The sequence below is a fragment of the Phaethon lepturus genome, unplaced genomic scaffold (assembly GCF_000687285.1).
Source record: "Phaethon lepturus isolate BGI_N335 unplaced genomic scaffold, ASM68728v1 scaffold1491, whole genome shotgun sequence".
Taxonomy (NCBI): domain Eukaryota; kingdom Metazoa; phylum Chordata; class Aves; order Phaethontiformes; family Phaethontidae; genus Phaethon; species Phaethon lepturus.
The window spans coordinates 16,074-31,866 of NW_010519608.1; the positions used below are offsets into that span (position 1 = coordinate 16,074).

Genomic DNA, 15,793 nt, shown 5'->3' on the forward strand with positions numbered 1-15,793 from the left:
ATGTGTTTCTAATACCACTCTCATCTCATAGGTGCAAATCTGACTCAAAGGGCATGTAATTCCTTTTTTTTTTTTTTTAAAAGGTTTATTTTGTTTTCCGATGTGTTGTCCAAGCACTTAAATGACTTATGTTCCAGTTTATAAATAAATACAGTCCTTAACCTTGCTTGGCATTACAACTGTTTCTTCCATTCAGATATGTTTCCACTTTTTCTGATATTTCCAGTTTACTTTCAGGTTTTATAGTGATCAGAGAGCCATGGCAATGACTTTAGGCCTTCACCTCCTTTATCTCTGTATCTTGCATACTGTGTGTTTGTTTTGTTTTTATTTTGTTCCCCCCCCCCCAAATTTTCTGATGTTTGATTTCTATTTCTTGTTTGTTTTTTTGTTTATGGGTAATTACTATGAAAACATGTACTGCTTATTTTAGATAGCTTTTAATTTTAGGTCAGTAGTGCTGATTTATGCAGGTCCTTCCATCTGCTGTTTTGTCAAGTACCCTGTGGTCTTTGATAGTGTATTTGACAAAACTGATTTTCTGGATTTTCCAGATCTTTCTGTTGAAAGACATTACATGTGCAGCACACTGCTAATGCTTCTCAGTAAAACTATTTCAAGAGCTTTTGTTTAATTCCCATGCTAAAAACATTAAATTTGTGATACTGAATATGAATTTTGCTGTGCAACGGTTAGTAATTTTAATATATTTAAGACTGCAAACACAAAATCCATGCCAAAGCATGCTAAACAGAAGCAGTTTCAGTTACCAAAAAATAATGGAAATAGTAGTTGTTTGTTAATTTAGTAGCTCAAGAGCTCTTGTTTAATTCCCATGCTAAAAACATATGAAATTTGTGATACTGAATATGAATTTTGCTGTGCAACAGTTAGTAATTTTAATATATTTAAGACTGCAAACACAAAATCCATGCCAAAGCATGCTAAACAGAAGCAGTTTCAGTTACCAAAAAATAATGGAAATAGTAGTTGTTTGTTAATTTAGTAGCAAGTGCCTGTGGTTAATTGCAGCATTTTTGAGGAACCCTCATTATTAACAATTTAACCTTCTCTTTCAGGAATACTGAATCCTGCAGTTCTGCAACAGTAAATGTTTAGAGTGTTTTTCTTTGTAATTCAGAAGATACGGGAACTGCAGTATTTCCGGGGTGGAAGAAGTTAGGAAAATTGCCGGGATAACCCTGGAGGTGGATTATCTGAGTAACAGGAGACAGCCTGGCTGCTCTGCTTTCTCTTACAGCCCCCCCTTCTCTACCTCCTATTAGAAAGGAGCGTTTGTCCCCTCCAGTCTGTCTGAGGATAAACCTCTTCAGGTTGTGTTGAGTAGCAGAAGACTCTGCATCGATTCCTCTGTGGAGGAATCACCTATTGCTGCTCCTTGTTTCTCCAGAGAGAGGGGATTGCTGGCTGAAATATGTGGGATTAAGCCATTAGCCCTGCTCAGCTCCGTTTTACCTAAAATGTCCTTAGGCCAGCCTGCTTTACCGACTGGAAAACACTGGAGTGAATAGCTGTTAAATTGAGCTTGAATACCACTGTATGACACTATTTATTCTGTCCATGCTGGGATTCCTCTTAGTTCTCTTACTAAATTTCCCTGGCCTTTTAAAGTTACAAGTGCAGCAAGTTTAGACAAATTAATCTGGCAGTTATAATTCAAAGGATAATTTAATTTTAGTGTGTTTCTTTTTTGCCGCACCGCCTAGCTTTAGGTTTAGTTAAATAACTGTTCATGCTGTGCGTTCAGAAGGCTTCTGTTCTGAATCTCCTTCTGTGGGATGCTCTCCCTCTCCACTGATGCTGCATGAAGAGACTGTGAGGACTAATTGCAACACCTTTTTATACTTCTACATTTAAGCTATATGAATGTGCTTTTGATAGAGAGGAGGATTTCTATATGTAATTTTAGCATTCCAAAGCAAGCAGAATGGATCAATGTATAAGAGATATTTATGAAATAACTGGAAAACTGTTCAAGAATACTTAGTTACATTGTAACTATGTCAGGAAACCTGGTTATACTGTGTGATCTTATAATTAATCAAAAAGTTACCGGTATAGTTTCTTGAAGTTTTTAATCTGGAGTAACAAGTAATTAAGCTGTGCAAATGTAAGGAACTAGACATAAGCCAAGTAAGGCTGACTCAGACAAGTATCTGTTAAATGTATCTATTATAAAGTGATATTTTTAATGTAGTCTAAAACTGAATTCTTTCCTCTAATCCTTGGGGGGAATAGAAGGGAAAAAAGCCGATATACAGTGGTGTGGGAGTTTTGGTTGGTTTGGTTTGTGTTTGTTGGTGTGTTTTTGTTTTGGGGTTTTTTTTTTCATCTAAACTGCTTTTATTGCTTCCTTGTCGCACTTGGCTGTAATACACAATACATGAGGAAGTGATTAGTTTGTAGCAAAAAAAACGTTTTCACTTTATGGAATACTCTGGTCCATAGCAATAATTTTATATTTTCAGTGTAGGTGCCATTTTTGTTAGTTCATGTAAATAATACTTAGAACCTATGTACTGTATTAATCATAATCATTAAATAGAAGTTAAATATAGGAACGGTTGGCTGATAAATAGGTTTGAGGATGGTGAAGGCTGCAAACATAATTTTTTATGTTCATTTTTGTTATGAAAAAGTGTTGTACAGTGAGGGGATCAGTGAGTAATAACAACTACTGTGAAATTTATATTTTAAAGTAGATTGTTAATACCTGTAACTTGTCCAGAAGGGTGCTGTAACTTAATTCTTTCTGATTTTTCTTGTCCATGCTTGCTTTTAGTGACGTTTATGTAGATATGTGAAACCTCCCTTACGTGAACAAAGAATTATATTTAAGGCAGCATTATTATTATTATTTGCGCATTGAAACTCATTTGATACCATTTGCTGATTACTGTTTGACTTTTCAAAATTCCCCACCAATCCTTAGTCCATGGGGTTTGAGTTTAATGGTTATTGTTCTTTGTCTAGCCTTGTTTCCTTAGAAGAATGCAGATGATCATGTAGGCAGAAAACCGAGTTAGTTCATTTAGCCAATATGAAGAGCGTATGGAGAGAGTTTGAATAATAAAATAATTGTGGGTATGAAATGTTCCTGCTGCTATTAGGGAAATAGGAGCTTGTTAGTGGTGTGGTGGTGGGGGTTTTTGTTTGTTTTTGGGGTTTTTTTGTCCCTGTTTTGTTTTATTATCTTCCAAGACAGAAGAAGGAACTGCATTCCCTGGGCTCCTTCTGTGGTATTTCATTGATCATTACAAAAAATAATGTGTTCTGCATGGAGTTTTTGACAGTGCAGGATACGAGCACATCAGAAACAGGAAGTAAACTCTTCCAAGTATTTTGCAATATAACTTTTAGTATTAGAACATTCCCGGAACGTGTAATATTATAATGTTTTTGGCGTTGAACATGGTTGTTAGGGTATTTCTTGCAACAGTTCTCTCTAGTTATACTTTCTCTTGAATAATAAATAACTATGCCAAGTGGTTGAAATGAGACAGTACTTACCGAACCTGCATGAGCAATTTAATAACAGAAACTGGGTGGAAAATACCTGTAGTCTTTGACTGTCTTTGCTGAAGTTTTGACTGCTGTCTCTTTCTGTCATGCTTGTCTAATAGATTTTATACAGGAGTTAACAGATTTTGCACATGACTTAGTCTGATTCCTGCTTGTGTTTCTGGCCATAAAATGTTTGTGTGGTTGCCTTGATGCTCTTGTGTCAGTCCTGCCTGATCTGGAGCACCAGCTTCCATCTCTTGGGCTGTCCCCAGTTGTCTTTGCCTAAGATTGTGTTTAATATCAAGAATGCTTAAAGCAAAATATAATGTTGCCATTAATACTGCAATCTCATATAGCAGGCTAAAAATATATGGAATTAGTAAATTGATAAATGTTTATGCCATGTTTTCAGCCTGTCTGGTTGTGGAGCATCTAAAGATTAAATAAAGCTCAACTTTTGATTCAAGGTTGGCTGCATTAAAAATTTCAGGATCTTGAAGATGGAAGATTGTATTCTCTTCTGTCTGTTTTTGATGTGAGAATAGACACTGAATACAGCTGAATTATCTTAAAAGTGGAGCGAGTAGAAAAGCAAGGATGGAAAATGGATGAGAAACAGGAATGGAAGATGTAATTATTTGTATTATTTGTTGCCTATTAACACATGCAATTGTAGAAGTAGACTAGGGTTATACAATTAAGAAGTTTGCTTAGTAATAAGTCAAATAACGTTAGCAGCATGATAGCTGTGGCGCACTAAAGGACAAATTATTAAATCTGTGGAAAAACTGAGAACCATGTTCTGTTAAGCAAGGTCTTAATAAAGACTGTACGGTAGATAAAATTAAAAAGTAAGAAATTAGCGTATATGGCTAGATGTTACTGTATATGGTCTCTTGGTTGTTTTCCAGCCTATCTCAAGTGATTCTGCATAATTTCGGGACTGAATGTGAAGGATGCTCGATGAGTGCAAGAGGGGGATGCTACCTGTTTTATTCCAGTCAGATGTATTGAATGTCAGCCATGTGCACAGTGCAGGGAGCGCGGCCTATGCCTTGGGGACTTTATACTCTAAATCTGGGAAGTTGGATCACTCTGTGGAGGAAGATGAATTTCATCTGGGCTGATGGTATATTGAGGATGGGAAGTCTTTCTCAGTCTAGTGTGGCTCTCCTGTTAATGTCAACTGGATACTTGTACAAAAGAATAAAAATTAATTGTGACAGTGGTGACTCTGTTATGTCTTGCATTACTCACAGCAGAGGGGTTTGCTTTTGGTATTTCCATGAATTTTCTTTTCCTTTCCTCATCTGTGTTGTTACCTTGTTTCTTTTTAATTTATTTTGTTGCTGTTCATTACAACAGCTGTTCATATTCTTCCCTGTGTGGAACAGCTCTTGAGTTCTTACCCTGTGAACATCACTGGTCGCTCTCCTAAGCAAATCAGAATGAAATATTCATGTTGATCCAACATGCTTAAGAGATAAGTAATTACTGAAAATCGTCTTATTTTCCATTTGCAGATTCAGAAGGCAGATATTTTAGGGGAAAGGTCAAAATGTTACTTATTAGCCCTAGGATTAGCATAGCGTTCATTCTTTTTGTTCCTTTAACTTTTTGACCTCTGGAAGCAATTTGAGAACCCTGCAAGACAAAAATTGAGTATAAACTCTGTTCAGCTGTACAGTCATGTACATACAGTGACTGCTTTAGTTGTGGCAAATGCAAAAAAATTTAAGTATTTTTTTCTTTTTAAGAAAAAAAAAAAAATCCCACCCAACCCTCTAAATACAGACTTCTGACCCACTCTACCCACCATAATTTTCTAGGAAATTAATTCTAAATAAATAAAATGTAACAAAATGGTTCCAAAACTGCTTCATCCATTATTAATAACTCTATTATTTGAACCCATTAGGTAAAATCCTATTGAATGTTTTTGTTACAGTCAAGCAGATCATCGGTCATTCTTGTACCACTTGTAATAGTTTTTATAGATATGTGATATACTTGAAAAAAGTAATTGAAAAAGATGCCAAGAGCTTCTGTTTTCACAGTGGAAGACGGCAGTATTGGTAATTCTTTAAGAACCTGTAAGAACATACAGCTTACCGTAGTTATGGACCTGGGAATATCGAGAGACCGACAGACCAGAGAAAAAACTGACTATTAATTATGCTGTAGGGGCCAATTCTCCGGCGTAACTAAAACATGGATGCTTAGACGAAAATAAGAACTGCTGTGAAGGTAACTTGAGTACCTTCAAGAATATGTTAGTTCTGATTGTTAATGCAAGAATTTAATGGAAACAAAACAACCAATCATTAGCGAGGCTTGCTTTCAAATCCAACTGGTTGAAAGTACAGTTTAAATGTATGTATTTAACTGACTGTTTCCGTTTGGGATATATATAATAAAAATAACCAGTAGGCACTGCTGTTAAAACCAGTGGTACAATCTGTTATGCTATGAAGAGATTAAGACTTCGCGATTCAGTTAAGTAGTGACATTGCTTCACAGAAGTCAGTATATGTAGGTCACAGTTTTTTAGTGTGTTGAAAGGCTCTTTGTGTTTCAGAAGTGTGATTTGCATCTTGCTGGAGAAGTTGTTAGTTTGTAAAAAAATGGTAACTCTGCTTCTATTGAACTGCTTCAGGTTTTTAACTTCTTTGTGTGTGTGTCTGCAGGATGTAAAGCTATTACCTGTGCTTTCCTTCTGTGTCTGGAAAACTGCCTCTGTTCTTCCAGCCTTTAACTAATGTGTTCCTGTTGTGATGGGTACTTTCCATCCCATGTGTATACTGTCATCCTTCTGTCTCTCACTGATTTCTGAAGTTGTTTAAGAAAAGAAAACACTGAAAATGTCTTTTGAAGGGCTTTTAGTAGAATTAAATCCATATTCCCGAGCTTCAGCTTCACTGAATAAGTATTTCTAGCCATAATTGATTGATATTGCAAAAGATCTGGCATGAATGAATGAAAAGAAATAGAAATGCAGTCAGGATTTGGGCAGTTGTATGTCATGTGAAAGACCCCTGAAATGTAAGAGGTAAATTTGGTTGACACTAGCAGTGTCAGCTTTGCTTTTTTTTTTTTATTTTGTTTGTTTATGGTGTTAAAGCAATACTCTATTCCAGGTGCCACTATTAAATATATGCTTGGACTTGTAGCTCTGTAGTTCAGAAATTATTTCGTATTTTATCTGCTTGAATTCTAATATTTTAGTCAAGAATATTAACTGCTAAATACGTTGTTCACTGTATACATTGCTCATAGGGAAATCCATAAGCTTTCCTGTGTTATAAATAAAAAACGTGTTTTGTATTTTCTATTAATTTTTTGTGTGTGTGTTTGTGTTTTGGTTTTTTTAGGTCCATTTTCCAGACACAGAGAGGGCAGAGTGGCTCAACAAGGTAAGGGTAGTTGTTAGCATTGCTTCCATATGGGAAGGGGGAGGAGGGAAATCTGAGATTAAAAAAAAAAATGGTGAGGCAGAGCAGTTTTAACTTTATGTGCTCTTCATACAGTTGAAGCTTGTGGTCATTGATCCAGTCAGTCACGACAAAAACTAAGTTTTGGAGAGTGACTTTAAGTTAAAATAATGACAGCTATAATTGTGTGGAAGTCATAGCAGCTGTAAACACAGTCTTTTATGTTCTACTTGTCTGGGATACTTTCCAGTTACTGGAGGTTCCTGACCTACAATCTAAAAATAAATCAATTTTGCAGTTTTGATTTGTATGTATGGTAATCTAAGATCCAGATCTGTGTAGCTTGGATTTTCTAAAAATGTCTTCCACTCAAAGAACATAGAATAACATGAGTTAATTAAAAAATAGAAAAAAGAAACAATATCAAATTTTCAGATATGGGCAGTAAAATACTTTATTTTTTACGTTTATATACCTTATGTGTGTATTTAAGAAATTCACTTGCCCCATTTTTTCTTATTCTTCTCTTTACATGCAAATAAACTTAACTCTTTTCACCCTTCTCCCCAACATTCAGCATCAGTGCTGAATGCATGTGTATTCATAGGATAAAAGAGGAAAACTCTTAATATTGTCTTTCCTCTCCTCCAGTGCTTCAGATTTGTGCACATGTATAAAACACACAAATTGAGAATTCCAGAAAGCTTTCCTGTATGTAAAAAGGGACCAGTTCTTACATCTGCAATGAAGCGCATAGAAAACTTGTATGTTTAAAACTTCTTGTGCAAAATTTCTTACATGTACCTTGAAGAATATTTTTTTTTGTTACGTGTGATGTTGTGTTCCATGTAGATTTTTTTCTTTTTCTCCTTAGACTGTAAAACAGATGTGGCCTTTTATTTGCCAATTCATTGAGAAACTGTTCCGGGAGACCATAGAACCAGCAGTAAGAGGAGCAAACAACCACCTAAGTACCTTCAGTTTTACAAAGATTGATATTGGTCATCAGGTCAGTGTCTGGTGAAGTTTTTCCAAGAGGCTTTGTCTTACATACTGATTTCATGTAGCCTGTTTAAATCTACACAAAAATATTTCTCAGTGACACTTGGTGGTAGGCTGATTCTGGTTTATGTTGTAACATTAAAATAAAACCATTTGTGGCTTTTTTAGCAGAGGCTTCATTTTTTTTTTTTTTCCTGGGGTCTCTGCTTCAGAAATTTGCCTGAGAACTGGAAAAAGGCTTAAAGTATAGTAAGTCCTAATTATATGAAGATCTCATAGCAACATGATTTTAGTACTGATCATGTAATGCTTCACATTAAGTGAGCAGGGACCGTTATCCTTTTTTTGTCAGGTGATGCAAGTGCAATTACCTTTGTTCTAAAAGGTGAACTTTTAATCATGTGATGTGCTGAGTCCAATGACAAGGCTGCTGGCTCAGCTTTCCAAAGGACTGCACATAACGTAGTATCAAGGAGCAGATAGGTGTTTACCTTCTGTTCGGCCCTGTGAAAGAAGGGGTTATAGCATACAACTCTTACTGTTTGATCAGTCCAAGGTAAGAGTAAGTTACCTCTGCTTGCAATAAGTTCGGCACTACTTACTCTTACTTGTATCAACCAGAACTTTACTTCTGTCGAGATGTAGCTTTAACAGCTTTTTTGTGAAGTTGTCTTTTATATTCCTCTTGCTTGTTATACATGGGATTTTAAGTAAGGATTAAAAGTCTTTCCCCCCTGCCCCTTCTCCTCTGAATGTTACGAAAACTGAAGTTAAGTTTCAGGTGTGATGAAGGGGAATTATTTTTCTCTTTGTGACTCTATTTCATGTATATTACAGTTCATTATACTTTACTGCACTTTTTGTGTTTGTTGTTTTTTTTTTTTTAAGTTTTAAACTTCAAAAAAACCCTGTTTAAACAGGGGTTCTGTCCTGCCCTAGATATACCTGTATTACACACTGTAGAATACCATTGCTTTTAAGCTACACTAATTTTAAGTAGAGTTAAAATTAGCTTCCGTACCTCTGTATGCTTATGCAGATGGATCGAGTTATCTTGGACATGAGAAACAGCTATTCTTTCTTTAAATTGCAGCCTTAGTTCAGTTGCATCCTGTGAACTGCTCAGTCACAAACACAGTGGGAACCTGAGAGCAGTGAGATTTCCATTTTACTTAAATTACTAAAAAGTTGTAAATAGAAATATCGCAAATTTTCCAGAAAGGAAAAACTCAAAATGGGACAGGAGGTGGTGCTAAGAACAGCCATTGGTCATTCTCTCCCACCTAGTATTTGATGAATGTTTGAATCTTGGGAGGGTTTGATTGAGATCTGTTGCTCCTGTAAGATTGACAAAAAGGAGAGAGAGAGTGCTGAGTGGTTTAGAGAGAGAGCGCAGAGGGGTTTACATCAACTTTTTGTCGGGATTATTGATTATTTTCCATCCATTCAGACTAAATTCCACTTAAGGCAACTACATTTTTGTGAATTAAACTTAGCTTGTAAAGTTCTGGTTGCACAGGAAAGAACACTTTGTCTGGGAGTGCTAGACATATACTAGTACAGAGAAATGAGATGCTTGTTGGGAGGAGAGGGAAAACTTGGTACTAAATATTTGCTTAATCTTGAAATCTAGTAGTCTAAACCCAGGATAATTGCAAGATGGGTTGTGGTTGAATCGATCCTAGCAAGGTAATTTTTACCCTTGAAATAACATTTTGAGCTAAATTGATAGCTTTGCTTCACACCTTTTAGTAATGCTTATAGCAAATTCTTAACTTTAGGCATGAATATGGGTATATTTACCTGTATCTTGAAGGTGAATTTAATGTGGTGTAATTTAGTAGAAGGATGCAAATCTTACTTGCTTCATTGTTTCAGCCTCTGCGGATAAATGGTGTAAAAGTATACACTGAAAATGTGGACAAAAGGCAGATCATCTTGGATCTTCAAATCAGGTAAACTGTATTATCATGTCATGATGGTGCCTATGGTTTAGAATATGTGCTTTGTTCGATTCGGCAGTTATGTTGGACTGGAATGAGAAGAATTGCTTCGTTACGCAAATGTAGTTAGTTCTAATTGTGTATGAATGGAAGAAGGAACTGCATGCTGTTAATAGCATTTCTCTGAGGGAAACAGTATATCAGGTCAGTGTGACTGCATCATTAAAGTAATGTTGGTTAATAAAAAAATACTTTGCAAAGCTAAAGCACTATCATTGGATATTTTTCCTAATGTATTAAAACTTTGACATAAAGTTTAGTCAAGTCTAAAACTTAGGATATAAGATGGTTGCACATTTCACTTTTCTCAGTTACTTATATTTTTTTATAAGCACAATATTAGAAAAAGAGAATCATAGTTACCAAAGTACTTGTACTCATACCACTAACTGAAGTAAATCTATGTATTATATAATGCCAGAGTGACTATGCTCCGCTGCTTCAGGTTTCTTTGCCCTTTCATCATGACCTCTGTTATATAGGTTTATAAATAGATCTACCCAGTGTTTGCCAAAGTCTTTCTCAACACAATTACAGAGATTTTTGAAAGTACAGTCAGTGAACCCAGCAATGTTTTTATATTTGACTATCATAGATATGTGTTACAGTGAGTCCTTTTGCCTGTTTGTAGCTTGTGGAAAGGTCAGACTTGTCAGTCACTGAGAGTTGAGCAGCTTTCTGGGTTTCTTGCTGCTTCCCTGACAGTAACCAGAAGGATAATAGGGCCTCTCAGCTTCTGTTTTCCGGAGTTACTTTCAAAGTTTGAATGTGGTTATTCCTAATTTTGAATTATTTAGCTAAATCCCAGCTATGTTGAAGACTCTATGTTTCTTCATCAAAGCTCAGAGTGATAAGAGAAGATGCTGCTGCATCCTTTCCTGGGTTTCAGAGGCAGGTGGGGGCTACATTTGTGAGCAGGGCCCAGTCTCTATTGAATTGAATAATTTTATTTCTGTAGGAAAACGAGAGCTATCCAAATCAGGTATTGGTGTCACTGGACAAAACACAGCAGGATTGTCTGTTGAGAGCTTGTTTCACTGGATGGATGCTGTTAGCTCTAATGGAGACATTTCCTCCAGCTTTCCCTTTGCTGCCACTTTTGATAGCAGCTGTGAGAACAACCTCACCTTGTCAGACTTAAGCTGTCAGGAAAACGAACTTGTCTGACCACAGTGGACACAGTGCAGAGCAGCTGTTTCTGAGAAGCTAGTTTTGAGGCATTTGAGGGGCCAAGTCTCCCAAGACCACTCTTCCCTTTAAAGCAGAATTATTCCCCCAGGAGGAGAGCGTAAATCTAGTGTTTCTTCTTTTTTTCTTTTTTTGTCCTGCTCACCTTCATGAAGTAGATTTGGACAGATAAACATAAAACATTACATTGCAATCTACTTAGAGAAGTGATAACAGCTGGAGTAGAATCCAGTCTAAAAGGCTGAAATAAACTTCTGAAGTGGTTTAAATAAGGACAATAGTACTGAGGTAGCTAGGTGTTCATTTACCCCAACAGCCTGTCCGTCTGTCAGTGCCATGGTCTTCCAGGAAGAGAACTGAAACAGGAGAGCTGTGGATTGACTATCATAGCTTCTAGCAACTGAGGCTTAGAAAAAGCCACCATCAAAGGATGTTCCGTTTTGTATTTAGGACTTGTCCTTGATACCTTCTCATTGGGAAAGGGCTCTTTTTCAAAGGCTTTTACTCATGCGTGTTTAAGACAGTATCAATTGTTAGTTTGATTTATTTTTTATTTTTGTAAATGTTCTCTAAGGGTCCATCACTGGGATTGTTTTAATAGTAAAAGGAAGGAAGAATAAGAGTCTCTGTGATAACTGTTCTTGGTACGTTTAGATAGAAGTTATGTACAAATACAAACCCTAAACAATTTTGTAGGGAATCAACTTTAATTCAGTTTTGCAAGATTATAAAGAACAGTCTTACTGCTGGAGAAAAGCCCGTCCTGCAGAGTATTTATCCTCATAGATTTTAATCTCCAGTTAAATTAGTTTGTTCTAATTTTAATTTATTTTTAAATTTAAAGTTAGGAGCTTTCTATAAACCCTTCATTCCCTAAATACAGTTGAGAAGGAAAACAATCTCTCTAAGCATTCGTAAGAACAGCGGTACTAAGCCAAGCCCTGTGGGGCAGTGTGGCAGGAGGGAGGGAAGGAAAGATTTTTTTTTTTTAATAAATAAAATTATTCTTTAATAATCTCCTTTTGTTTTGCTGTTTCACCTGTGGCTTCCTTTCTGCAGTCAGCTGTAGCCCTTTCTGCTGTCAGTTGTTTGTGATGGGGTATATGCATTTGCTTTGGACCTTCCATACAGTACATTTAAGTAGTTTCAGTGTGTCTCCAAAACACTTCTTTAGTATTTTTTGCATCTTTCTTGAGGTTTTTTGAGGGTTTGCTTTTAAGTTTAATTGCAAAAGGAGTGTTTTCTGCTTTAGTTTTTATTGTTCCTGCAGGAATGTTGAGTGCATTATCATCATTGCTTCAGGTTTTTCATAGTCTTCTGAAACAGGTCCTGTGCATTGCTCAGGATCCAATTAAGAACTTTACTCTTGTAAGCAGCTTGACTGGGTAATCTACAAAGCAGTTACTGGAAAATGTATTTAAAGATTCAATTTCAGGACAATGTTTGCAAAGGAAACACTTTACCTTTCTCTTATTTACTGTGAGCTTTATGTTAAAAAATTGTCAAAACTCGTGTTACAATTTAGAAGTCTAGTTTCTGGTGACAAAGATGTCTGAAGGAAAAGTTTTAACTACTTGAGCAAATACAGATAAAGTGTAAATAAATTCGTAATAAATAGAAATCTTAACATTTGCTAGCGTGCATGAATGTAGTAAACACTTGGGGAAAATTAAAGGTTATGGATCAATAGCAACCAAGATAAACTCTGTCAAATTAAATGTAAACTGTAGTAAAGAAAGCCAAAAAAGATTGAGAGATTGAGGAAATACTTGTTGATAGCATACAACTGAGTTTTTTCACCTTCTCACTATACTTAAAAATAGAGGCACTAAAAGAATAGTGGGCTGCAGATTTAAACACATTCAGGTGTGGTGGGTTTTTTTTCATGTGGCATATTTGAATGAAGAAACTCACTGCCATTGTACTGGCAGAAGACAGAGGTGAAAATGGGTTCAAAAAGACCTTCTAAAAAACCATGAAGATAGTCAAAAGTACAGAATCACAGATCATTGTAGTCTGGAAAATATGTTTGTCCTGATCTTTGTTTTTCTTCTGGGTATCTCCTGTGGGCTACAATGACCACATACACTATGCTGTGTTCTGATCTGCTGCGGTACAGCTGCTGTTACATTCTTACAAGACTGTTCTCATTAAACTAATCTCTCTGTGATCCATACACTACAGGGGTCATACATGTTTCTGGGATATTATGATCCTGAATGTATAGAATTTGCTTACTAAATGAGCCTTCAAGTTGTATGTTACATTACAATCGAATTCTGTATGGCATCAACTGTTAATGGACCCAGCCAAATATCTTAGGGGATAAAACCATGTTTAACTTTATTAGAAGGTTAAAAGTTGTTGACTTATTACCCTCAAATGCAGTTTCTCACTATTTCTATTTCAGTTTGTCATTGTATTATTACAGATTTTCAAACGAACATGTTGCTTCCCAGTCTTCATAACACAAATAGTTCTGATGCTACAAAGTGCCAAGACTGAGGTTTTAATTGCAGGTCTAAATTGAACTTGTTGCTCTGTGTCATGTTGTTATGTAATTTTATTTTTTTGTGTGTATATATATCTCTCTACTATCTGTGTAGATAGATAGGTATAAATAGAAATTACATAGTTTTAAATTGTATATTAAAAATTATATACCTATTTTTAAACTGTACAGTCACACTACATTCTTTCCAGGGAAAGCAATGGTCACCTTCCTTTCACAGAGACCCCTGTCATGTTGTCATCTTCCAGTTCCCCAGACTGGTCATTGTACCAAAATGACTCTGCATACTGTTATCTTCTGAATAGTCCAAAATAAATTCCAGTGTTGGACACTTACAACAGTGTCTCGGAACTATTGTTTATGTCTAAGGGATTGATAAGATTTGCATTTGCTTCAAATCCCATAGATGGCACCATCAGACACAGAGCACAGGAGACTACAGGCGATTTGAATAATGGATATCCTGAATGCAGCAACTTTCACATTAGTTTCCTTTTGATAGGACCTTGTGGACATCAGTTGTCAGCAGGGAGGGCACAGGGGTCCTGTTACTCTGCTCTTACTGTGAGAGTAATTTATCTTCACTTGATCCTAAAATGGATCCCATGAAGAGAGCAAGTCCATTTTGTTCATAATTTCCCAGGCATTTCTGTAATAAGATTCCATCACACTCCTAAACCCGGCTGAACAGTTTTTCACTTTACAGGCTAGGTCTGGGGAACCGAAGGCAAGGAAGCCTGGACTGTACTGCAGAATGTGGAACAGGGTGTCCTGTAGAGGAAACGTATTCCACATGCCCACAGCCCACTGTCCCCACCACCCTCCACCCCCATCAGTGTCTGGCTTTAAGCTGCTCTATCTCCCCACTTAGTTACTCCTTCCATTCAGATTTCATTTGTCCTTTCCTTATAACCTGTATATTCTTAACCAGCCTGCTTGCCCAGCCAGTCTCTCCCTAGCTGTAGCTTGGTATTCAGTCTGTTGGTTTTTGGTTTTTCCTCACATCCTCTAGAATCATTGCCTTTTTCCCTTGCTAAATCAGTCTCAAGCTTTCTTCCTAAATTCCTTGTTGAGTCTCAGAATTAGTTTGTTTTCAGACCCAATGTGGCTCACAGGAGCAGCAGTTCTTGGAAAAGATCTGCTCAGCTCTGCTGGTACATGCTTGACCTGCACGGAGCTTCGGGAAGAGCAGCTGCTAAACTTGTAGTCTGAGCTGTGTGCAACTAATCTTTTAGCCTTGTAGCATGAGCAAAATAAATGAGGCTTTTTTTACCATCATCTACAAACCTATCTCAGATACAGGGCAGCATCTGCAAAATTTCAAGACCTTGACCCAGTAATGGGTACACCCAGAAATGGTATGCAAGAACTGTTCAGGGAAAAACTTGCACTGTTTTTAATATATTATTTTCCAGTTTGCTTGCTCCCTCCTCTCCCTTCAGAAAGGGCTCAACTGTTTTTGGCTTAAACCTTGCTTAGTGGATCATCCAGCTCAGTATGCCCAGCTTATTGAATTTCTAAATATGACTGGTTTTGCAAGTCTGAATATTTCAGACAACTTTGATTTTTAGCAAAATAACCATCTCTGTCTAGTGCTTCTCATGATTATATTAGATGAGAGTGGATTTGGGAACATGTACTATCAATGAGGCCTATATAACAGCTTTCCCGAAATGGAGTATGAATTCTTTGTCTCTTATTTCCCAAAAGTAAGGCTACCTATTTGTTTTCTCTCATGTATTCTTCTGGAGATGATAACATAACTTGTTGTGTTAATTTCTGAGTGTATTTGATGACAGTGGTGATGCTTTGAGTGGGATGTAATTTTTTCACAATCTTGACTTTGTTATATGTTGTAATGTTTTAATGTGCATTTTTTTATGTGCAGACTGAGATACAAAATTTTCATCGCAGTGCAGAATAGAACAAACAGTGTATTGTCGTTTAGTTCACAAAAATGAAATGCATATTTTCTTTTTTGTTTCAGTTTTGTTGGAAATTGTGAAATTGATTTGGAGATCAAGAGATACTTCTGCAGAGCTGGTGTGAAAAGTATACAGGTGAAATTAATTTTTTCTTTTGATTTTGACATAGTCATCATTGAATCTTTATTTTCTGGTGAAATAGTTTGT

At 36.4% G+C, this 15,793-nt stretch overlaps 1 protein-coding gene across 1 annotated transcript in view; it reads left to right on the plus strand.

Annotated features, from left to right (window-relative positions):
• Window positions 1-1,286: 1,286 nt before the first annotated feature.
• LOC104628482 (extended synaptotagmin-2-like) overlaps window positions 1,287-15,793 on the plus strand; it is a gene marked incomplete at its 5' end in the record, with an annotated part of 60,736 nt that continues 46,229 nt past the window's right edge. Inside the window, 5 exon segments of the mRNA XM_010297088.1 lie at window positions 1,287-1,469; window positions 6,897-6,938; window positions 7,831-7,965; window positions 9,837-9,913; window positions 15,649-15,721. Of these exon segments, the coding sequence (XP_010295390.1) occupies window positions 1,287-1,469; window positions 6,897-6,938; window positions 7,831-7,965; window positions 9,837-9,913; window positions 15,649-15,721 (510 nt within the window).